We start from the raw sequence: 25,341 nt of genomic DNA on the forward strand, positions 1-25,341 counted from the left end.
ATAGTCCTTCTTAGGGAAAGGCTAGATGTTTTATTCCAAGTGTCCAATCATTCTCTCAAATTCATGGTGGGGGGTTAGTAGCTGTGTGGGAGAAATATGGATGTAACCTTGTGTTTATGTGGGAACAGGGTTCTCCATGAAACCCCGTATACCACTGCTGGGCTAAGGCAGTACTGTAGTCTTGGAGTTTGCCTTAATGTCTCTTTGAAACTCTAATATACTGTCAGGAAACTCTCTGCTGCATGTGGGCTCCACATTCTTAATCAACTAGCTCTTGTTTCAGAAATATCTGGAGCTGCCATTGGGTGTAACTGGGTGTTGGGCTATGGGTCCTGAGTGACAAAATATAGAGGGTGCAGCCTCTCAGGTAGGGCAGGAGGTGGCCAGCGGGACTTACGTCTTGAGCTAACAGAACTGAGACCCCACCCAGACAAAACAGGGCTAATTGCTACATCTTATAGGCTGCTAGGTGTTTTTATCCATTCTAATATAGATAAATATTCCTATGCCACTGGGTTTTGATGTTTAAAGCTAATGAGAAGGAAGACACATGACCTTTATTTTTAGTGCCAAGAAATTTGCTTTTATATCTCATTTTCAGTAAGTACAGAAAATACAGCTGGGGATGCTTTATTCATTGTTACAAAACAATGTGACTGATAAATACATAGAACTAGTTCACAACACTTTCAGTGCTCTGTTGACTCACCATGTCACAAAACCCCCACAATTGTGTGTTTTCGTCTTAAAAGTTCAGGTGATAAACATGTTACATAATAGGAAATGTGTGTGAATTTCTTGTTGGGGGATTTTTTGTTTTTAAACTTTATTTTTCTTTGCAGAATTTAGAATAGAATAGAATGTTTCAATTGGAAGGAACCTACAACGATCATCTAGTCCAACTGCCTGACCACTTCAGGGCTCACCAAAAGTTAAAGCATGTTATTAAGGGCATTGTCCAAATGCCTCTTGAACACTGACAGGCTTGGGGCATTGACCACCTCTCTAGGAAGCCTGTTCCAGTGTTTAGCCACCCTCATGGTAAAGAAATGCTTCCTAATGTCCAGTCTGAACCTCCCCTGGTGCAGCTTTGAACCATTGCCATGCATCCTGTCATTCCTTCCAGCCCTGTCACCAGCTTTGTTGCCCTCCTCAGGACGCATTCAGGGACCTTCACATCCTTCTTAAATTGCTGGGCTGTCCTGGTTTCAGCTGGGATAGAGTTAATTTTCTTCCCAGTAGCTGGTATAGTGCTGTGTTTTGGGTTTAGTATGAGAATAATGTTGAAAACACACTGATGTTTTAGTTGTTGCTAAGTAGTACTTATACTAAGTCAAGGACTTCTTGGCTTCCCATGCTCTGCCAGGTGCCCAAGAAGCTGGGAGGGGGCACAGCCAGGACAGCTGACCCAAACTGGCCAAAGGGCTATTCCATACCATATGACATCATGCTCAGTATATAAACTGGGGAGAGTTGGCTGGGGGGCTGTGATCACTGCTAAGGGACTGGCTGGGCATTGGTCGACAGGTGGTGAGTGGTTGCATCACTTGTTTTTCCTGGGTTTTGTTCCTGTCTCTCTCTTTTGTTGTTATCCTTTTCACTACAATTTATTACTATTGTTATTGTTATTATTGTTTTGTTTTGTTTTGTTTAAATTAGTAAACTGTTCTTATCTCAACCCATGAGTTTTCTTACTTTTGCCCTTCCAGTTCTCTCCCCCATCCCACCGGGGGTGGGGGAGTGAGCGAGAGGCTGTGTGGTGCTTAGTTGGCAGCTGGGGTTAAACCACGACAAGGGCCCAGTATTCAAGGTGAGGCCACACCAATGCTAAATACAGCGGGATAATCACCTATTTTGACTGGCTGGTTATACTGTGTTTGATGCACCCCAGGATGCGGTTTGCCTTCTTGGCTGCCAGGGCACACTGCTGACTCATACAAGTATTATAGCATTTGCTTACTTTCCAAAACCTGCTTAGAAAACTGCTCTCTTCAGTGCTATTTCAGTGAACTTTAAACAATTACCAAATACTTAATACATTTTAAGAAAATAAAGAAACAAAACATAGCTATCATGTTTTTCTTCCCTCCACAAAATCATAATTCTACCAAGCAAGCTTGATTCACATTAACAAAGTGATATCTCTTAAATCTCTGCAGATTTTCGGCTATAGCAGTGTTGGACTTCTGTGTACAAGACACTAAACTATTCCCAGCTCTCCTAACTCCGCAGGAGGAACTGTGAGATGCAAAGGTCAATTTTCTGTTTGTCACTGCAGGACTAAGGGCTGAGTTTCCAATAGTTCAGAACTTTACAGTTCTCAACTACCTAGCTGAACTGGGACTTTACTGGGAAGCAAAGGATATTCTTCAGAATAAAATAACTTACAGAAATCAAAAGAAATAAACATGAATAAACGTAATATAGCATGGAGATAAGAGAACAACTTGCATTTAATTAGGAGGTACTAAAGAGTAGCTGAATTAATAAGGGTTGCAGTTATCATACTTGTATTTATGTGTAGTATATATTTTGAAAAGGAAGATAGATGTTGCTTGTTGAAAGGCTTTCTTTCATGATGCAAAATACTTGCTATAAATATGCCACTGACAAAAGAGAATAGTACGAGGAGGATTTAAATGTAGAATGCTAAACAGGAGATTTAAATTATTCTCTGGCAACTTTGAGAGGTTTCTGTTGGAAAAATGGATAAAAATAACACTTTCTTTTTAACCACTCTCTTGAATTACTGAAACATATGGTAAATTGCAAACAAAAACATCTATCTGTTGAAAGAAGTTAGCTGCCAGCTAGGGTTAGAATTGTTAGTCTTTTGAAATGAATTATTCTAGTCCTGCAGGATGGTTCCATCAGGAGAAGTTTTTGATAGCTGAAAATATGCGTTATGAATCCCTGAAATCCTCCAGGCTGCTCAAAGTTTCTCTTGTCTTTTGTGCCAGCCACTAGGATACCCGATCTTGTTTTTTTTGTAAAAAAAAAAGTCCTAGCACATAATTCTAATAATTTTGAAACTTCTTGGCTCTCTGTTGGCTGAGACATTTTTAAAAACAGATCAAGTTAGCAGCACGTTCTGGTAATCTGCTCTCTGTTTTAGCTAGAGGCCCAGCCGAAGAAGAACCAGTATGCCTTCTCAGTGTCCTCACAAGAAAATACCTATGACTAGGAAAGATCCTGTATCTGTAGCACAAATATAATTTCCAGCTTGCATTTTGTCAAATAGAAATGTAGAAGTTTTCAGGATAGTGTAATTCCACAGAATGGAGCTCTTGCTGTAGGTTATGATCCAAACTGGCAGTAGGTTTTGCAAGCTTCCCTACTAGAACGACCAACAGTGCATCCTGACCTTCAATCTGGCAGTCACCTGCTGCTTGCCAGGCTGGGCTGGGAATCCTCTCACTACGTTTCTCAATCTGCATGGACCCCTCTGGCTGCTAGTCTGTCAAGGTCTCTCTGGTTTGGAGCTACCTGCCTGTGCACTCAGTGGGACTTCCAAGTTCTGGTTCAGTTCCTGTTGTAAAGTCTTCAAGTTTCACTTTGGTTTAGCCATTTTTTAATTTCCACAAGCAATGCTGTTTTTTTGGTTTCACATTGATGCAACGGAATACAAATTCACGTCATTAATTGGAAGATCCAGCTTCAGGGTCATTCTTATTCTTTTATGGGAAGTAATGAGCCAAGATTTGGGTCTCATAGCATCTAGTTTCCTCCAGTCCATCAGAGACTCATATGTAAGTGGATTTGCAGCACTGTAGGAACACATTGTTACTACTGCCAGAAGAAAATGATGATAGAATCACTTACTTAATTTGTGTACATCATTGGCAACTCTTGTTTTCTGAAATAGAAGAAATAAAGAGAAGTAGACTTAGGAGTACTTGAGAGCTCAAAGGTACCCTGCTTGGAACTGGCTGCAGCTGATATTTCTGTAGAACCTTCTCTTTCTTCTTTCTTGGTCTTTCCCCTTTTTCTGTCTGTTCCATATCTGCCTCTCCTTTTCTCTTACATGCTTACTGAAATAATACCAAATAAACCCCTAGGCAAACTCCCATCATCTCTTGTTTTGCGCAGTGGTAGATGTATTTGTACTTGCTAAAGACTCCTTTGTGTTTCTAAGTGTTACTTTGTTACTTGCACAGAGAACAATAGTTTCTTAATGAAAAAAAAAATCTTAAATAAGAAACTTTCCCCGTCAGCTTGTAATAGACATACATACACAGAAAGAGATTTACGTGCATTTTATCATAGTGCAACATCTGACAAGGAAAATACGAGGTTAGCAGGCATTGGACATGAAGCAGTTTACTGTCTTCTGTAGCTTTATAGAAAAAGGAAATAATATGTTTTCCTTTGCTGACTGCTTGTGATTAGGAGTCTTTAAAAAAACAAATCTGGCTCAAATTTTAATTGCATTTCTTAAATACTGGACTCTTTCAAAGACACCATACATACATTGCACAGAGGTAAAGGTGTGCAGATTGCCTGGCTAAGCAGTGTCTCAGCAGCTCCCAGGGACCGGCAAACTTATTTTGCATAAAACTGAACAGATTGCCCTCCCAGTTCAATAGAGTATTTCATATGGCGTGTCCTTAATTATGTCTCTGTATGCAAGCAGAAGATTGCTGCTAGCAGGAGACCAGGGCAGTGCAGGCTGCATGTGGCCACTGTTCAGGGACTGTTCTATTTCTTTTCAGATTGAAAAGTTCCATGGTCAATTTTTAGGATATTGAAACATTAACATACATTTTTTCTTGAGGATGAAGTGTTGAAGGTGGTTTTAGCTATTTGGAAGTCTGTTCTCAGGAGACTGTATTTTCTTTCTATCACATGTAATGCAGTATTTGCTACAGCAGGTAGCCACTTACTTTACTTTTGGGGATAGTTATGTAATGCTGATTTTTTTAATTTTTATTTTTTAAACTTCTTTTTTACCCTCCTTCACCTCACCACAGCTTCTCATCTCATTTTTCCCTACGTACGTAGCTGAGTTGTGTTTTCCTGTGCCAAGAACAATGAATTAATCATATGAAACTTTGTAAAGGTCTGTCACAGCACTACCATCTCTCTTCAATAAAAATTGCCAGCGGTCAGTTGTGCTCTCCTTTCCTAAGCCAGGCAAAGAAAGAGAAATTTGGCAGGAAGTCTCTGTCGCTACAGGTTGCAAATGTAATGGGACACTGAGGATTTGCATGTCAGCCTTGGTGAATGTGTGAGATGATTGCTTTTCATTGCTTCTGTATGAAAGCAGAAACACAGTGGAAACAGAATAAAAGAATGCAAATGTTACCTAGTGTGTTTGTGAGAGGCGTTGCCTCCTCCTTGCTTTTCTAAGGAAGGTATGTGTAGGTTTGCAGTTAACAGTGTTTAGAGTTCTGTTCATTTGATGTGGTTAGGGCTTGCATCTCTTCGTTAGAGTGTAGTATCTCCTTATTATCTGGGAGTATGTATTAAGCCTCATCTGTACGAGAAGTGAAGCTTAGTAATCCTCTGCAGTAACTGTATTACATCTGCATTTTGCACTGCAACAATCCCTTTGGTTATGTTTGCATGACTTGTAAAGGCAGGGGCTCCTGTTTCATATTTTCAGCTGTGGGAGTGAGCTGGAGCTTGTGTTTATGTAACACAAATGCTGTTTATGCAGTTCATATTTCAAATACCTGTAGCTGGTCATGCTTCAGCTTCTGCTGAGCCATTTTCTTAGGGTGCGGTTTTGATACTGATATAAACCGATGAGATTGTGGTGTTGACATTTATTGATGTTCCTTCCCTTTTTCCCCTGGTTCCTGCATTATGCTTGTGCAAGGAAAGCTGCAGGAGCTGCTTGGCAGGAGGGAGGAACATTGCGTCGTCTCAGTGACAGCCAGTGGTGAGATCTGCTTAGCTGTATCATCAAACTGCACCCTAAAGGTGCCCCTGCCAAATGCCATACATTCAGTTTTCAGCTGAGTGAGTGAGTGGATAACATGGCTGCTGCAGTTCTGGAGTAAGGGCAGAGGTCAGGAAAGAGTAACAAGATTGAAAGAGGAAGGGAACCAGCAGGACCATCTCCATCTTTAGAGGCACAGGTCTAGATAGGCATATGCCAGTCTGTGAAACAAGTCTTTGAGGTGGACTTAGACATGCATTCTGTTTTATTTTTTTAAATGTCAGACCTCTAAAATGTGTTTGTGGTCTGACAAGCCAGCTTAGAAGATATTCATCATAAAGCCTTGTTCTCAGCATGTGTGGTCTGAATATTTTTTGGGGTGGGATTTTGTGTTAGAAGTTGTTCCTGGGATCTGTCTGCAATGAGTGGACAGTTCAAGTTAGGCTTTCAGTCCTTTCAGTTCCAGGATGAAGAGGCTGTAGGAGAGTCAGTGCTACACATCTCACTCACCAGCCAATGCACTGAATGGTACCTGCTGTCATTATCTCCACTTGCAGGGAGGAGGACTGAAGCCCAGGGAATGCCTTATCTCCAGAAGGTGGGGGTTAGAGTCCAGAACAGAAGACCAACCTCCTGCATCCACTTTATGGGCACCAGACACTCAGCGACATGCCTGCTGACATCGTGAAGAGATTTGAAACTGAGAACGTGTCTGCTTTGTCCCATTTATATTAACTGGGCTAATGAAATAAGGCAGAGAAGTTCTCTTTAATCATGGCTATTTCACAGTTTCTATTAATACTGCTACTTGAGTCATCTTGCCTGTAGTATAGTAGAAGTAATATTCACTTACCGTATCTGGGTTAGATAAATCCTGGACTAGTGAGATTTTTGCAGTGTATTGAATATCTTGGTTAGAATAGTATACAATAATGAAATACTGCTACCATTTAGTATTGGAAAGACCACATGATATCCTCCTCTGATTTGGCAGCTGTCAGTAGGCAAGCCTTTCTAGTACAGAAGATCTTCTGAAAACAGGTTCAGGAAGCATAGAGAGGGAAAAAAAGAAGGAAATTGTGACCTGTTGGAAGTTATGAGAAGCTTCCAGGGCATTTTGGATAGAGGCTGTGGTCTGATTTTGCTAAACTTCTCGTCCAGTCTGGACATGATTTAGGATGGTAACATCCTTATTCTGCTGTTAAATAAGTGACAGGATTTATCTTTTTACCAGAGATGACTGTTCAGGTTAGCTGGGAGATATGTTTCCCCCACCACATTAGTTGTATGGGAAACAGAAATCTTATAACAGAAAAGTTTTCAGTCTAGCCAAAGATATAAAAAGTAAAGTGGCTGAAAGCTGGAAGTGAGGTGAATTCTGAACAGAAGCAAGTGAATATTTTAAGTGAAGGCAGTTAATTAACTATGGGAACAATTTACAAAGGCTGGCAGATTCTCTGTTATTATCAGTTCAAGAATGGAGCTTAGGGGGAAAAAATCCAAAGGAACTTTTTACTCCTAAGAGGAATTAATTCAGGGATGCTGAAGGTCAGAACAGATAATCCCAGTGGTCCCATCTGGCCTGCCCTGAGGATGTCTTTGAAGTATTTCTCCAAAGCAGTCTGAAAGTGTATCTTCCTGTTACCTGTTGCAAATCAGTATAAAGAATTGAAAACTAGGGGAGAAAGCCGGGATACTTTAGCTGAGATAGATAGACTTTTTTTGTAAATCGGGCTACTGAACAAGTGATTAGCTCATTTTAGCAGTCCTGTATGTCAAAATGGACATCCTATTTTTCTGCTTTTTAATCCTAATAAGGAGACCAGCTCCAAATACCGGGATAAAATTGAGATGTTTCTGGGAGTTTTTTCCTGTCTTACTTTTGTGAATAAAAATATAGATTAATGGTAAAACCAAACCCACAGAAATGATGTTCAGAAAACAATCAGCCTGCTAAAAATATGGGATACAAACATTGTATTATGATAATAGACTATTAGCTCTATCAGAATTTTCTTCACCATGTTAAAGATAGATTAGGATCATGTTATGTAAAGAGACATGGATTTTGTTTCAAAGTCAGTGTTACTGCTTAATAAAAAGAGATGATATTGCCTGTTCCTAGTTGTATTTATGGCAAATACTCTTTCATGACTACAAGGAAATTTAAAAAAAATTGACATTGAAATACCTGTTTGAGATGAGATAAATAGGATGAATATGGAAGCTGCAGTCTCTTTATAGAATACAAAATTAAATGGGGGATGTGTTTTCCTCTGAAACTTCAGAATGGATATATATTTTGATGGTGTATCTGGCAGTGTCTTGTGGTGTGCTGAAACGTATTAAAACCAAAATATTTTGATGCTAAAGCAGTCTATCCTGTAAGAATACAGGTGATTTTTCAAAGTGATGTATGAATAGCCACGAACCAAGTTTTTCTGAACGTGGTACCTCTGATTATATGAATACTCTTTTCAGATTCCTTTTGGTTGCATCACACTGGAAACCTTGGAAGCAGCAAGGTACAAGGCTAAGTTTCACAAAGAGGACTGAAGTATCCACCTCCGTAGTTTGTCAGATGAGGATGTATTTTTCGCCACTGGGGTCTTGACAGGAGCTCAGATCCTCTGCATAGGCTAGTGAGGAAGGGAGAACTGACACTGCTCTTTGTGTCATGTTGTCTTTGCTCAGTGTTTCATGTGGTTGAACGCTGGAAGTTTTTATAGCTCAGAGTAACCATGGATGAGAGCTGCAGGCAGGATTGTGAGGCTGACGCACTCCTGCGGCACAGATCCAATTGTAGAGGAAGACAAAGGTCCTGTGGTTTTCTTGGGGAATAATCAACTGGCTTCTGTTGTGGCAGATGCTCTGAGCATCCATCTTAAACAACAAGGCATAATTTAATAGGATTTTTAATGTAACTAATGCTCTTGTTTCAGTTTACAGACTTGAATCAAATCACTTGGGGGAGGAGAAGATGCTGCTTTTCTGGCTAAAAATTTTCAGGGCATTTTGTTTAAATTTATGCAGCTGGCACATCCACAGCTGATAACTCATGCAGATGTCGTGTGGAGAATTGCAAGGCTTCTGGCTAAAAAAAGCCACCCCACAATTTATTTCACTTCAACATCTTAATTAGTTTTATAAAAATAAAAAGGAGAGATTAGGAAATGTGGGTTTGTGGGAGAATTCTCATGGTGTGAACAGTAAAATATTAGGGATCTGATTAAATCTGAGTTGCAGTTAAACTTATGCCCAGTGTACAGACTACTGGAAGACTGCAGATGCAAATGGGTACATGTAGATGCATGTGTACTGGTATGTGGCCTGGGCCTGAGCAATGGAGCTCTCTGGTACTCTGGTACTGTGAAACTGTTAGAACGGTTCCCAGCACAGACAGCTTTGGCCAAGGCTTACTTACAGTCTCACAAACAGTTCGTGGCCATGATTTAGATGTTACAGCATGCCAGGGATCATACCCCATGTACAGTTTGCATGCAGCCACTCTGAGAGGGTGCAGCTTTAACAGATGTTGTGGTTTAACCCCAGCCAGCAGCTAAGCACCACACAGCCTCTCATTCACTCCCCCCCAGTGGGATGGGGGAGAGAATCAGAAGAGTAAAAGTGAGAAAACTTGTGGGTTGACATAAAGACAGTTTAATAGGTAAAGCAAAATCCACGCGCGCAAGCAAAGCAAAACAAGGAATTCATTCATTACTTCCCATTGGCAGGCAGGTGTTCAGCCATCTCCAGGAAAGCAGGGCTCCATCATGCGTAACGGTCACTTGGGAAGACAAACACCATCACTCCCAGCATCCCCCCACTTCCTTCTTCTTCCCCCAGCTTTATATACTGAGCATGACGCCATATGGTATGGAATAGCCCTTTGGTCAGCTGGGGTCAGCTGTCCCAGCTGTGTCCCCTCCCAGCTTCTTGTGCACCCCCAGCCTACTCGCTGGTGGGGTGGGGTGAGAAGCAGAAAAGGCCTTGGACTCTGTGTAAGCACTGCTCAGCAATAACGAAAACATCCCTGTGTTATCAACACTGTTTTAAGCACAAATCCAAAACATAGCCCCATACTAGCTACTGTGAAGAAAATTAACTCTATCCCAGCCAAAATCAGCATATTTGGCCTCAAGGCTGGAGGGCTGGCCCAGACACTATGTAGTTTACTAGTTGCTCAGACCAGTGCAGGAAGGAATTCACGTTGGTTTTAGCAGTACTCCACTATAAGGAAATGACCTCTCCCACACATCATTATAGACATCTCATTTCTGTTTGAACAAATACTTAATATTCGTGTTAAGAAAATCTCAGTCTCTGTCTCTTTTGGGCCTCTTTTGCAGCTTTTTTTGGTGAAAGACAGAGGAAAATATTTTTGTCTTGCACTTCTACATTGACAACAGAATTTGTCTTTGCAATTTTTAGGGAGACAGTGAAAGGCATGTTGTCTTGGGTACCAGCAGTGATGATGATACAGTAACTTTGCTGTTGTTGATAATGCATTATTTGCACACAATTTTAGGAGCTGCCTTCTGTATGAAAAAGTGATCCTTTCACATATGCCTAGAAGAGCCCACCAGTATACGTAAGAAAAGGGAAAAGAATAAGACACTGAGACACAAACTTACTATGCAGCCCACTTCTTAAGAAAGACAGTAATCATTTCAGAGCTTTGTCTTTGCAGTTTCTTGGGATGGTTACCCTCTTATTTCAAGGAAATTGATTCCATCAGTATTGCCTCTGAAAGTTATGTTTTTTTGTGGTGCATTTAGGTAGACAGAATGGGTTGTGTGACAAGAACAACTAGCACATGCACTTCGAAAATCCTCTGATTTCCAAATAGTATCTAGGTCATATGATACCCACAGGCATGATTCATCCACCTGGGCTTTATGCCAGTCAGCAACTGCGTGGATCTGACACTCCAGGAATACTGTAAAATTATTAAAGCTGTATTTTTTTCTTCAAATAATGCTGTGGATGATAACTTTAAAAAATACAGCATATAATTTATAGTTCCTTTCTGAAAGAATTAATTTCATTAAGTAGATGCAAAAAGTACAGTATGGACTGAAGAGAATGCAGAGCAGACCTAGCTGAATGAGCCCAGGTAGCTTTCCTTGGCCCTACAGACTTTCATTTCAAAGGTTGCTATCTTGATATAAAGTCCTATTTGAGGCAGAAGTAGTCTTCACCTGAGTGTATCTGCTTGAAGCCCAGCTACCTGTTAAGGGTTGATCTTAGTTAGCTACAATGAGCTAAAAACTGCCAGTGTTCTGCCTCTGTTAGGCTTTTGTATAAAGATGATAATCTCCTTGAGGGGCAGAAACCCCATACATTTAGTACAAACCTCATGCATTTTTTGGCAATGAAGTTAATTTTCAAGAGTTGAGATCATGCTTATTTTTAGGCATGTGTATTGTGCAGACAGACAGTCTTAATTAAAGATTCAACAAGCTTTGTTCAAGGAACCATCAAGCTGCATTTTTAAAAGATGTGTAGGTGTCTAGGAAAACAAAAATGTGTGTAGTTGGGGTGGTTTTTTTTTTTTTAGATGTACCAACATGTTTATCTCAATGAACACTTATCGGAGCAGATTCTTCTGGGGCTTGCCACGTTGCTTACCTTGCATTTCTAGGTGCCTGTATACTTTAAAAATGTAGGCCCTAATGGCTTTGAAAACAAGCTACCTCTTTTAACTCCTGCTTCTGAAAAGTCCCATACAGATTTTTTTTTTCTAAAGCGTCTTTAGAGAGTAAAGGCTGAAATTCCCACAGCTGAACTAAAGAGACAGCCTTCTAGAAATGAGGTGAGGAAGTATAACCTCTGCCAACTTGTAAAGAAACAACAGTGTTTAACTTTTATGAACTTAAAACTGAAAAAATATTTTCTCCTTTGTCTTCCTGAGTTTGTGACTTCCCATCCCATGAAAGTGGGATGGGAGAGGAGGAATGTTCTTAGGTTTGTAAGCATGTCTGGGTTATGGTGGACTTGCTCTGAGTATTGGTTTTTTTTTCTTTCTTTCATCTAGATAAAGAAGAGGCAGCAAGATGTGGTGAGGTTTCTGGAAGCCAATCGCATAGAGTTTGAAGAAGTGGATATCACTATGTCAGAGGAGAAAAGACAATGGATGTATAAAAATATTCCTGAAGATAGGCAGCCCGCGCAAGGCAATCCACTGCCACCACAGATATTCAGTGATGATCGGTACTGTGGAGTAAGTAGGTGTTATGGTTGTCAACGAATCATACATTAGTATACCCTGTTGCCCATTTAAAAAGCTGGGACTTGCTGTTGAGCTTTCTCTAGTAGTACCTTAATTAATGATGACAGTTCAGGGTGATAGGGGCAGGTGATGATCACACAGTGAAAATTCAGATCATTCATCTGTAAATCCTAAAGTTGTCCTCAGCTGGTGGATTCTCTCCACAAATGTAAGGATTTTTAATGTCACATGGTTCATGTACAACCTGTTGACGGTAAAGTCCCTTGTGAAACCCCACTATAAGCTGGGGATTTATGGTTTTCTTGCTACTTGGGTCTAGTCCAAGCATAAAAATTCAGAAGGAAATCTTTGGCACAGTAAATGAGAACATTGGCTAGATTGAGTTATATTGTCATTGTAATTAAGCTCCGTCTCTGCTGCTGTCATACTGTAAATTTCATTTATGCTCAGAGAACCCTTATGCAATCAGAGTCTCTAGGATAAATGAAAACTATTTGCTGTTTGAATTGTAGAACAGTTTTATTTTTCCCTAAAGCAAAGCAGCTCGAGACTTATCTTCCTCTGCTGAAAGACTGCTAAGCATGAGAGCCTGTGAATCTGACAACAGATTGATGGGTGGACTGGTTTCTCTGAGGGTGTAAGCTGCAATAACGTCTCCATCCACTAGTGCAAGCTGAAGCGGTAGCCTTTGATATGTTAAGAGTGGCATCATATGAATGTTTTACTCTCCTGCTTAGCCAGCAATGGTATGCTGCAGCTCTGAGTCTTGGGCACTGTTGTAGTCTGGGAGAATCTTCCCAGAACTTTTACTCACCTTTGAACAACATGTTGTAAAAAGACCACAGCTAGGCCCTCTTTGCCTTGCTGCATCTTCAACCGTGTGACTTGTATATCCTTTAGGAGGCAGGTTGGAGGTACCTGTTGGACTAGCTGATGGGAGAAAGGGAGGTATGATGTGCCACCCTGGCTGCATCAGGAAGTGATTAGGTAAGGTTTGTCTGTGAATTCAGTAGGAGAATGAAATGGGGAAGAGGGTCTCTGTGGTTATAATAGCTGGACCAGAGTAAATGTGGGTATTGTGTGGGTTTCTGTCCTGGTTTTGGCTGGGATAGAGAAATCAACTCTATCCCAGCCGAAACGAGGACAGTTTCTGACTACGATGTGGTGGAGATACATCCAAGCTGGTTCTAACTTAGTCCCTGCCAGACTCAATGGTGTTGTAACTAAGCTGCTTCTGGCTGATGGAGTGTTCAGATCTGCTGAGAGCCTCTTGACTGCAGTGCAATTGTTAGCCTAATGTAGGAAGCGTATAAGAAGTGATTTAGAATCCTCTGCAGCAAACAGATTGGGTATGATGCAGCAGCTAACTGGCTTCTTGAAGCGAGGTATTTAACATTCCTCTAGTATGTTTTGTATTGGCCTTACTTGTTTACCTCAGCAGTATAACTCATATCTTCCTACTTCTGGGTAGAAATGTCAGTTAAAGAAACGTATCTGGGACATGGAAGGGATTTTTGACCCTCACTTATGGAGCAGCCCCTCACTTACAAATAACAACATTTACATTGTTCTGTGTGATTTTAGTTTGCTGGGAAATACAATGTTTTAAGCTGTTGTTTCTTACCCTTTCAGCTTGTCTTTATAGCATGTTTTAACCTAGTCTTAGAAATTGCTGTTTGGAATTAGCAAGGAAGAAGATGTCATGCAACATGTGAGATGATCTTGTTAATCTGTCTGCTCAGCTGATAGCTGTTTTGGTTGAGCAGAGTTAATCCTATTACTAGACATCACTGTCTGCATGAACATATTTAAAGAGCAAACATGCTTTGAAAGAAACTATTTTCTAGGATGAAGGAAAAAGTATGTGCAGGATCTCCAACATTCATCAGTTAGCCTACTGCATTAGTTAATGAAGTGCTTAGGTAATAGAGTGGAGGCAAAACATTAGGCAGGAGGCAAGGGAGATCAGTGCTGGAAAGGGGGTTAAAATATCACAATTAGATGAAGTCAGCAGACATTGCACAACTTGTCTCTCTTTGTCATTTCCACAGTGAATGTTTTCATATGTTCATCTTGACATAAATAATAAAAAATAATCACTATTAAATAACTTAAACTGAAAAAATACCCACTGAGTTTTCAGTTAGTTGGGTTAGTGAAAATTGTGGCTTATCATTCCTGATTTGTGTCCAGGCAATTTCTAATCCAATTTGCTCTATTAACAAACACTGTCTGTTTTTCTGCCTGCCAGTTCTACAGTCTCACCAGGAAACTGCCTATGTACTCATTCTGGCTTATACATTGTTACTGACAATACAGACTTACTTATAATACAAAGTGGTCAGATCTGTTGCTGTTCCTCTAAATGTATGAGGGCTAGACAAGGCAAAGCAAAATAGGTACACTTTTTATTTCGTTCATGTTATTTCAATAGAAGTTCACAAGGATATGGTCTACGAGCTGTGACTCCATGTCATGTTCATAGCCATACTGTTTTTTCTGTGTTAGTGAAAGCATTAATGTTTTTTTTTCTCTCTCCATTTTTGCTTTAGTAGAAAACTAAATGTGCACAAGGGTAGGATCTCAGAATAGATTTTTCTGGCTAGGACATTACCATTTGAAATAATCACTTTTCAGAATGTAACTGCAGTATAGAGTAAGTTTGTCTTCAGTGTTTTCAGTGCGTATCCAAAATGGGTTGGTGTCAGCCATCTGAACATGTGATAGCTGGTGTAAGGGGGGAGAAAGGTACAAAAAGATGACCAATGCTTACTGGTTCACAAAACAAAATGTCTTGTACCACAGGAGGAGGGATCCTTCTGGTACCAACAGACAAACTCCATGTTTTGAAGTGTGAGCAAAACCTTGAAATTTTTTGGAGTCGATATAATCGCAAATATGATCATTAATCTGTCTTGTCCTTTTCTCAGTCTTCTGAGATGCACTCTCCAATTTTTCAGTAACAAGTTCTGCTAATGGATTTTGAAATAAAGTAGTCGGCAAGAACCATTTTTATTTCCTGTGAACAAGATAGGAGCTGTGAGCACACAAGAACACAAATCATTTTACTGATAATCCAGTGCTATGTCATAGCACTGACACTATGATAATGTAAATATTTTTATGACTTTGCAATCTGTTGTTTCATCTTAGTGACATTGCTATAACATTGTAAGTGTGTGAGAAAAGAGTCTATGTTTCAAACAAATCAGATACATGAACCTACTCTTCTAATTTACAGTAGCGTAAATCTGAAATTACTACAGCTACCTTGCTCTAGTTAGTGCTATGTAAGAGTAAGGAAATGTTAGTGCCTAGTGCATGTTCCAAGAGGGAACTCCTACACTTTGCATAAAGAAAAGTAAAGTGGAGATGCTTTTGAAAAGATAAAAAACCCCAAACAAGTAGAGCCTTAATAGGAGCTGGTGTGTTGCATTGGGTTGTTGGGCACTGAAATCAGTTATGTCTTGCTTGGTTCCTTACGAGGCTCATCCTCAGTTAGTCTGAGTGGCTCCTGCTGTGGTACTTTCACATACAGCTATGGCATACAACTCAAATCATGGATTCTTTTCCTGCAAGGTTAGATTTCCTTGTGGTACACACCAGGTTTTCCCATCCTCCTGCATTACCCACCAAGCGCACCCTGGTCCTTGAGTAACAGGCATCCCATGAAAGGGTTTGCCTTTTCCTGAGGGAGGAGCAACCCACACTGTCTTTCCCAACCACTGTTCTCCACAGCAGAGAGGCTTTTACCCACTTGACTTGTTTGATCATGGCTCATGTTTCGCATTCATTTCGCACCTGTTCAGTGGCTTCGGTGGTCAGGTCCAACCCTCGATCACAAAGTGGTCTATACATTGCATCTCTTCCTAGGTGTCCTGATGTGTCATGGGCCCACTGAGCTATGAATAGCTCACCCTTATGTTCCCAGTCCAAGTCCACCTTAGCCATGTCAGTTCTGGCAGCCTGGTCTACCTGCTCCTTATTTCCATGCTTTTTGGTGGCACGGCTCTTGGGTGTGTGAGTATCTACATAATGTACTTTTACAGCGAGGTTCTCTACCCAGGCAGCTATGTCTTGCTACAATGCAGCAGCCCAGATGAGCTTACCTCTGAGCTGCCAGTTAGTCAGCTGTAGCCACCCCCACAGGGCATTTGCTGCCATCCATGAGTCAGTGTAGAGATAGAGTACTGGCCACTTTTCTCTTTTGGCAATGCCTAGGGCAAGCTGGATGGCTTTCAGTTCTGCAAATTGATTGTGCTCGATTTGCCTTTGCCTGTGACAGTTTCTGTGACTTGTCTTGTGGGACTCCACACAGCAGCCTTCCACTTCTGATGTTTTCCCACAATATGTCAGGACCCATCAGTAAATAGAGCATATTGTTTTTCATTTTCTGATAATTTATTATGCAGGAGGGCTTCTTTGACATGAGTCACCTCCTTGGGCGATGCTTCAAAATGTCTGCCTTCTGGCCAGTCCATGATCTCTTCCTCCTGCTCCCCCTCAGGAGGAGCTTCTTTCTCCTTTACTAAATGGGTCAACTTATGCTTCCGTTGTTTCTTCTTGACTGCACGAACAACTGTTGTAGTTGAGAGTTGGGTTTCTGATTTAGCCACAATGTCTATTTGTATGTCCTCACATCCAAAGACCCTCACAGTATCCATTTGTATGTCCTCAGATCCAGAGACCCTCACAGTGTCTGTTTGTGTGTCCTCAGATCCAGAGACCCTCTTGCTCCTTTGAGCATAGGCATACGCCTACCCCAGGCCCCAACACAGTGCTGGAAGTTGTGTCTTTATGGTATATGCAAGGCATCCTTCCTTCAAGCAGTCTGCCAATTTAACAGGATCCCACATTTGTTCAGGAGTGAAGTCCCAGACCATCGGAGGTGAAAACTGCTCTAGGCACCTGCTCAAATTCTCCCATACACCTTGCCACCGGGAACTGGTTGCCTCAGGGCACATTCCTGTGTGGCATTCCCAACTGGCTGGTTAACCTTACAGAAAGCCAAAATCAGCTTCACTGCACTCAACCAATATACCCTTCTGGTTATGCAGGAGTGTTCAAGAAACTGAAGGGCCATTGCAACAAGGGTGGAAACCTCTGTCCTGGAGTAGAGGAAGATGCCTTTCTTCATTTCCTCCACAAAGTGGCTCCTGGAGGAGAAGAGGAGAAAGGTGTAATTGCTAATTGTCTCTACGAGATGGTTCCCGGAGTACTGGGATGGCAGCAGTGCAGGGGCCAAATACCAGACTAGGCTCAAGGCCAATACTTTTATCATGGCTCTCCCAGGCAAAGCAAAAGATAGTGATAAACAACATGGCAAACAGCAAAAGCTAAAAACAGCCAATAACAAGCTCTCGAGTTTGATGTACAGGAAGAAAGGGAGCAAGCAACAGAGCAACTGAGGGAAAAAACAAATCAGTATCAAGAACAAGCAAGTCAACATTGTGACCAGTAATACAGCCTGCCAAGTAACAGCTAAGCAGGTATAGCAGCTGTAAATTCAGTCTAGCACACTCTGATCGAATCTGTCATTATCTCAAACCTTTTTGAGTCCCCGCTCAAAAGCCAAAAAGGAGTGTTGTGGATTGACCGCAGCCAGCAACCACACAGCTGCTTGCTCTCCCCCACTCCCCTAGCAGGACAGTGGAGAAAACAGGAAGAGCAAAAGCAAGAGAACTCATGAGTTGAGATAAAGACAGTTTAATAAGTGAAAGAAAGGGAAAAAAGCCCTAAGTGATGCAAACGCAATCACTCAGCATCTCCAAAAAGCAGACCAATGTCCAGCCAGTCTCTGAGCAACGGCTACCTTGGAAGACAAACACTCCCTAGCTTGTTATGAGCATGATGTTATATAGTATGGAATATCCCTTTGGCCGATGGGGATCGGTTGTCCCAAGCTGTGTCTCCTCCCAACCTCTTGCCCACTCCCAGCCTACTCTCTGCGGGCAGCAGGTGGGAGCAGAGTGAGAAACAGAGAAGGCCTTGATGCTGTGCAAGCACTGCTTGGCAATAGCCAAAACATTGGTGTGTTATCAAGGCTGTTTTAGTCACAGATCCAAAACACAGCAGCATTGGGGTTGCTGTGAAGAAAGGTAACTCCATCCCAGCTGGACCCAGTAAAAACAAGAAGATGAAGACTGTAGTTTATTTTCTAAGTTTTTGCTAATTAAATCCTTTGCTTTCAAGGTTACAGAAAAATTTCTAAATACTCTGTCTCCCCTTGTGAATTTATTTTACGCAGCCACATCAGTGATTTTGCATGTGAGTTATTCAGATTTTTCTAAAGTACTGCTGGTAGGATCCAACATAGTGCTAACTATCCAGTATCCTGCAAGTTAAAAACACTATTTAAAAGAATGAACAAATAATAACTTATCCTTACTTACTTGTTACTTACTGTTACCTTTTTTGCGCAGACTATGGAAAGTCCAGATAGATGGAGAAATCACTGCAGATTGGTGCATTAGGGCCAGATTCACAAAGGGACTATAGCATGATGCCAAGCACTGAAATGCCAAAATTTTGGACAGGTGGCTTCTGGAGTGGAATTTGCAGCCCCTAGCTAGGGCTATTATCTTCTTCACATGGTAGGCAAGGAGCCATAGGTACATGTATCCAAACAGGATCTGCAGCCAGCTGCAGCAATCAAGAAATGCTGGAGAAGTGATGTCTGAAATTAGGCCTGTGCCTTACACCTCTCTCTTCTGCTTTCTCTGAAATCTCCACAATTGAATACACAATGCTTCTTAGACTAGAAGTGCCTCCTGGATCTTTCAGAAGATTGGAAATCTCCACTTCCCAGTGAAACTGCACTCTAATTTTAACCTTACAAAGCTGCAAGTTAGCACTTTGAAACAGTGACAATTTTATATGCAGAAATCTGCCACTGATGTGAGACCGCCTGAAATTTAGGCCAACCAAAATTAAAAGGAAATCTGTTTCCAGGTGGGAGTTTGAGCTGAAGGGAAAATATTTACATAGCAGGCTGACTCTTTTTTTTTTCCTTTTTTTTTTTTTTTTCTTGGGAGCTGCTCATGCTCATATGGTTTAGAGTGTTAGGGTAAGTCCTGACGGAGTGCCTAGTGGGCACAGCAGTAGAGACAGGGATATGTGATATTTATTGTTCTTCCCTGAAATGTAATATATGGGTATCAACTCCATCAAAACAGCAGCGAAGACCTGTAGACAAGAAAGAAATAAAATAGGCTGCTGAAAGAGGTGCAGTGTTCTTGACAAACTATTCAATGCACAGGCAATTACTGTGGCACTGATTTCTTTGCACTGTTAACTATCAGTCTCTTCTGTTTTTTTTAAAGATCCTGGGAAGATTAATACACATTTCTTTTTCTTCCTTTTTTATATGTGTCAAATGACAAATCAGTAACTACTGACTGATAAGAGAAAGAAGAGGAAAGAGAGGATTTAAGAAAACTGGCTAGAGGCCACCTCAGAGTTTCTGCCCTGGTTTGTCGTTGGGGAGTTTGTCATTATTCTTGTGCCTACAGATACAGCTTGCCTACAGCTTGAACTCTGTCTCTCTAGATCCTCAAGCAATGTGGCAGAATTCACCTTAGCATGCCTGCTGTCGTGTGTTTACTTCAGGAGCTAGGGCAGTTGTGAGGCTAATTTGGTATTCAGCAAGTCTACATTCAGTTTCCTGCACCCTTGGAGATGTCTTACCTGACTCACTTAGCATCTTGGTGGTCTGGGTCTGTCTTTAGAAGAGGGATAATCTCGCTAAATGAAAGTTAGTGTGAATTGCTCAGAGATCATATAACAGCTGTTAATGATTGATGATGATGATGAAACTTTCCTGAATAATTATTTTTTCCATCAGAGGTAGAGTTTCCTGTATGGCCAGTTTAAGCTGTTTGTTTGAAATCGTTCTTAATTACCTTTTGCAGTTGCATTGGAGTAGTTTGTGACTCACGGGTGTCCACAGACCCTAGGCTGAACATGAGTGTCTTGGGGCCAGTGACACAGCACTGTTTATCTTCCTGATTAAGCCCTTTTCTCAAGCAAGGAATATAGAAGGCAAAGCTGGCTTTGGAAAGCAACCCCTGCCCATGGGTCTTCTGCATGTTGATAAGATACTGTTCAGACCATCCACAAGGTCTGTATGGTTGTAACTTACAGGCTATACCTATGCTTTTGCTGTCCACTTCACTACTTTTCTGCGTCATGAGGCAAAGAGCCTTAGTTCTGTGTGATACATACTCAGTAAAAGGAAGCATGGTATGAGAGGCAAAGTGTAGAGTAGCCAGCCTTTCCAGTGTTAGAGCTTGAAAAACAGAAACTCCACAACTCAGTAAAAATAAAATAATCCAATAATTTTATCTTCCCCAGGGCTGTTAGAACTGATATCAGTAATGTCTTAGTGCTGCTGTTCACCCTGTAGCAGAGAGAGTACATTCCTGTTGAGCGCCGCAGTTTTTATTTGGACTCTTTCCTCTCTGCTTTCTAAACTTCATGAATAGCTGTTTCAAGGTTAAGTAACAGGTACTTTCTTGTAAACTATCCCACCACATAAAGATAATAGCTGTCAAAGATTTGATACATCTCTGGAGATAACTTGCTCTCTTTTCAGACACTGTTTCCTAACTATAATAATAGAGGGTGTTTATGTATTTTAAAACATTTAAAGGTGACCAATATAAAATTAGAATTGTCACCTTTACAGGAGATAGCAGAAAATACCACAATTTTTTTTCTTTTAGGTTTTCATATTTATTACATTGATGTTCTGCAGAACTTATGGATAATCAGTAAGTGTGACAGAAGCTACTAACAATTTTGTTTGGGATCCTAATTCTCCTTTGCATGGGATGGAAACTTCCTGTAGTGCCATACTTTCTTAGGGAGAAGGGGTTTATTCTTGAAGGCATCATGACTACTTTGGTTAAAGTCTTTTATAAAGGGCCTGTTCTATTAAAATATACTGAGGAAAGGAAAGGAAAGCTTACTAGGTGACAGTAATACTTTGAGGGCACACAGTATTGCACAGGATATGGATGCAAGATGAAATAAGAAATTTAGTGCACCTCACTTTCACTCGTAGTCGTGCTAATATGATTAAGTTCTAAGACACACTTTGAAGACACAGCAAAGTTATAATCCATTTATAAGTAAAAATGCTGTTAATACATTGCAGTGCCATTACAATTAGTGTGGCTTTCTTCTTTCTTTAGTAGATTCACGTTTCTGTTCTTCTCTGAAGGAACCACCGAAAACAAAGGAAAGGTTGAAAAATGATTCTGCCGGTGTCCAATTCCTAAAATAAAAAAGTGGAAATCCATATCTCACTTAGTGCTCTGAGATGTCACCTAATATTGATATGAGTAAAATGTTCTCAAAGAAAAAACAACCAACACGTGGTTGTCATGTCCCTTGTAAAGTTACAGGTACCTTAAACATGTTGAAGTTAAAACATGTGCATGCAGAGCTTCTGTGTAGCACAGTCAATTTTTGTCTCTTAGCCATGATTTCATGTAAAAGGATGACTAACACAGTTAACTCCCTGACATTTCAGTCCCTCCCTCTCTCAAACTCCTGTCATGGTCTCATTTGACAAAATTCATATCCAAACAACTTGTAAAATAATATGAGCTCTAAGGTGCACAAAAGGGGGAGGTGGGACCTGTTATCATCCATAGTACTTACTGATTCTGCCACTAACTCCCCCTGAATATTCCCCTGCCCCAGGTGGGCACTATGACAGTTTGAGGTCTTCAGTGCTTGGATGGGGGAAGCCCTTCTGCACTTTGACTCCCTGTCTTAGAGAGTGAGGGATATCAGTTCTTAGAGAGTTGATGTCTGTGTACCCTGTCATGGTTGCTGAATGAATGGCAAACATCACATCAGCCTGAGTTTGTCATGTACTGTTCAAACAATAGAGCTGTAGCTGACATCTGCCTCCCTTTTATTAAAGCCTTTGTTTTTGGAAGCCTACAACAAGAGATTACTGAAATAAACATCTGGCCCTTACAAGAGGAGTAACAGGTTGCTTTGTAGACTCAATTGTATAAGCTCTTTAAAAATCCTGTGCAGAGATCTTATCAGAAGGTTAGCTAATTGAAAACTGTCATGTTTAGACTGTCCTGTGTTGTGCAGACAAGATCTTATTTTTGTGTGTTTATATAATATTAAAAAAGACTCACACACGCTCGTTCTCCAAGGAGAGTTGTGCTGAGTAAGAGCTTTCCATTGTAATCCTAATCAGATCAGTAAATGAATGTCATCTGTCCTAGAGAAGTGGACTGCTCTTTTCAGGAAGGATGCTAACAGTTCATTCTCAATGGCATACAGTATTAACTCAGTCAGTAGCAGAGTGCTGATTCAATGCATTTAAGTTAGGAGCTCCCCATTATTACTTGTAAGAGCAATTACCTTGCCTCTCTTATAAGAATGAAGAGATTATAATCATATATTAAAATATTGCTGCCAAAGAGAAACAAATTCAAACAGCATGCCAATAGACTTATCTTTTAAGTGCTGTCCAATAATTAGTGCATTTTAAAAAATCTGTATAAAAAGTAGTGCAAGCTACGTTTGGGCAGGTTCCTTGTCTTTCTGCTTCTTGGTGTGGTAAGCAATAAGGATTTGTCTGAGATGTGTAACAAGCTTGCTCTTTCTGTTGTTGCAAACTAAAGGCAAACAGCAACAAAGACAGCTTGCTATTTTAAAGAAACTTACTGGGAGGAATTTTATTCACAGTTACTGTCTTTGAAACTTCATTAGATATAATGTTCTCCTAATCTCAGTTGCAGTAATGGATAGACAGTGTCTGTATAATTGCTAATTGTAAATGCAGTCTACTTTGTGTTAATGTTTTACTTTGACCCAATGCCATCACACTAGTGTTATGTTCCTTGAAGCACAAATAATTGTTTATGCTGAACTGCAGTACTGCCAATTTTAACTCTGGTGTGCAGTAAATAGTTTCTCCCAGCAGTGACAGTATTTATTTAAACAAGCCTCAGTGTACCTGCTTAACAAAATGCTGAGCCAAATTAATTATGGCAGTGTCTGTAATCGCATCACTACAGTGATCTGGTTTCCCAGCACCAGGAATAAAACACACTTAAGGTCTCCGCATCACAGCTGGGATACAGCTGCTGCTGTAGCCAAGTTGAGCTTTGTGAACTTGGCAGTTGCCGTTGGAGAAGCTACCCTGGAAGTGGGATTTCTAAGGAGAAGAGAATTCCCAAGGACCAACAGTTTTCCTACTGGAGTAAATTGGCCTAAAACTCACGTGAATGCCAGAAGGACATAAGGCATTTGTGTCATAATGAGGAGTGAAATCCTGATTTCCTGAATGCTTGTCCACTATCTCAAAGACTAAGTTGCTCTTACTTCACTGTAGCATTTGGGCAGTGGATGGCTGTTGGGATTTCTGCATAATCTAGACATTAAGACAGTTCTCCTGCCTTTGATTAATCTGGTTTTAAAAAGGTGCAAAGCAACCACGGCACCTTTTGGTTTCAGGATGAACTGCAAGGACTCAGATTTTGAAAACAAAGCTATCTAAGTGTGAGGCTTGGGTTTGTTTTTTTTTCTTTTACCACCATACTAAGTGGACAGTATCACTTGACTTTGCTGATTATTTTAAAACTTTGTGTAAGATACGACTTAAGATAACACAAGTGGCCTTAATTGTGTGAGACTGAAGGTCCAGCTAGCCCAGTTTTGTCTCAAGAGTGGCCGTAAGCATATGCCTAGGAAAGACTACAAGCGAGTCAAGCATATAAAATACTTCTGTTGAGTATTCTCCCTGTCTTCAGCTATTTTTCTGAAACAAATATAACTTTAATGTATTTAGTAATCCTTATTACATTTCTCTTTCATGAACTTCAGCCTTCTGGTGAAGCCATGTAACCGTTTAGCATCCTTAGTGTGCTTTGGCAATGTGCACAATGGGTTCACTGAGCTCTGCATCTAGTACCAAATCATCCTGCCACCACAGTGAGCTTCACAGCCTTCCTCCCATTACCACCCGGTGTAACTTTGTTCCTGAAGACCTTTGCAGCCACAGCCTGCCTCTCTATCCTGGTTTAGAGTCACTCAGCAGGAGCAGGGAAAGCAAAGAAGCTCTTTATGCCATGCCAGCAAGATTTTGCTTGTCTCTGTAGGTGAGCTGTTGAAACTTCAGTACAGTTAGCTTTGCTGATTTTCAACAAAGCATTCTCGTGGTAAAACAGAGGGCTCAGACTACTTGGTGATCAAGCTGCCATTGGCTGTAAAAGTGAGGAGCTAGGCCTAAAGCAGTCAGATGGCTGTTACCTTGTTAAGTAACCTTTTCTGACTTGAAATAGCTTTTACTTGCCAGTTATACTCCTGTCACTTCTCTATCCCCTCAAACCATCCTGAGATATATTTTTTCTCCTAACTGGCATTTGTCATTCTCTGTAACATTTCATACCCTCGTCTTTGTGATTTGTCACCTGTATTTTTGTGGCTTTTCAACTTTTCCAGAGGGATTGAGCATCTGTACATCACTGATGATTCATGTCCACTGTCTCTATGTCCCGTTAGTTTTAGTAGCCTTAATCAGATACTAACGTTGCCAGAATTTTATACATTAATAATGTGTAATTAGCAGCTCTGGAAAGCACCAAGGATCATAATTTAAAGCAATATGGTCAAAATTATATCTGTGCACATAGTTGCCTTTTGAAGTGGGGCAGTGGGTGGCAGTTTGCCATGCTCATATATTTTTAGGTTAACAGCTGCTTTCTGAATGCCTCCAGGGCGTCAGTGGGAACCACTTCCTTGCACAGCTGCAAAGCCGCAGCATCCTCTGGCTTGGTAGAGCTGCTTGGCCCACTAGCAAGGGAATTGTAGAAACTTGCTACTGGTGGTGAAGCCTGGTGCAGAAACAGGGAACCACTGCCTTGCCAAAAACAGTGGATGGTGGTGTCCTTCCTCTGTGGGAAGCAGAGTGTCCCACAGAGTTTTTCCAAGTGGAACCTGTTGGCTCGCAAGCGAGTTGGGCTCTTGCCTGTGTATGAAGCTCTCAGCTTCCACTGAGCTTGGCACCATTTTCATTCTTCAGCCTCTGCATCTACTGCTGGTAGCAATGGGATGTTATTTAGGTGAGACAAGAATTTTAATGTCCTCACCCATGAATTTAGTGTCTTTACATGTGGCCCAAATGTGCACAGACTTTCTCTCCTTAAAAAGGTAAGGTCAAAGGCAGGATGTTTTTGGAACATCTGTTATC

The 25,341-nt window shown here is 40.9% G+C and overlaps 1 protein-coding gene across 1 annotated transcript in view; it reads left to right on the top strand.

Annotated features, from left to right (window-relative positions):
• Positions 1–25,341, top strand: part of SH3BGRL2 (SH3 domain binding glutamate rich protein like 2) — a 47,577-nt gene that overhangs the window by 12,841 nt on the left and 9,395 nt on the right. The window contains exon 2 of the mRNA XM_072855892.1: positions 11,922–12,107. Within this exon, the coding sequence (XP_072711993.1) occupies positions 11,922–12,107 (186 nt within the window). The remainder of the gene's footprint in view (positions 1–11,921; positions 12,108–25,341) is intronic.

Source organism: Ciconia boyciana, chromosome 3 (assembly GCF_034638445.1).
Source record: "Ciconia boyciana chromosome 3, ASM3463844v1, whole genome shotgun sequence".
In the NCBI taxonomy this organism is placed as follows: Eukaryota; Metazoa; Chordata; class Aves; order Ciconiiformes; family Ciconiidae; genus Ciconia; species Ciconia boyciana.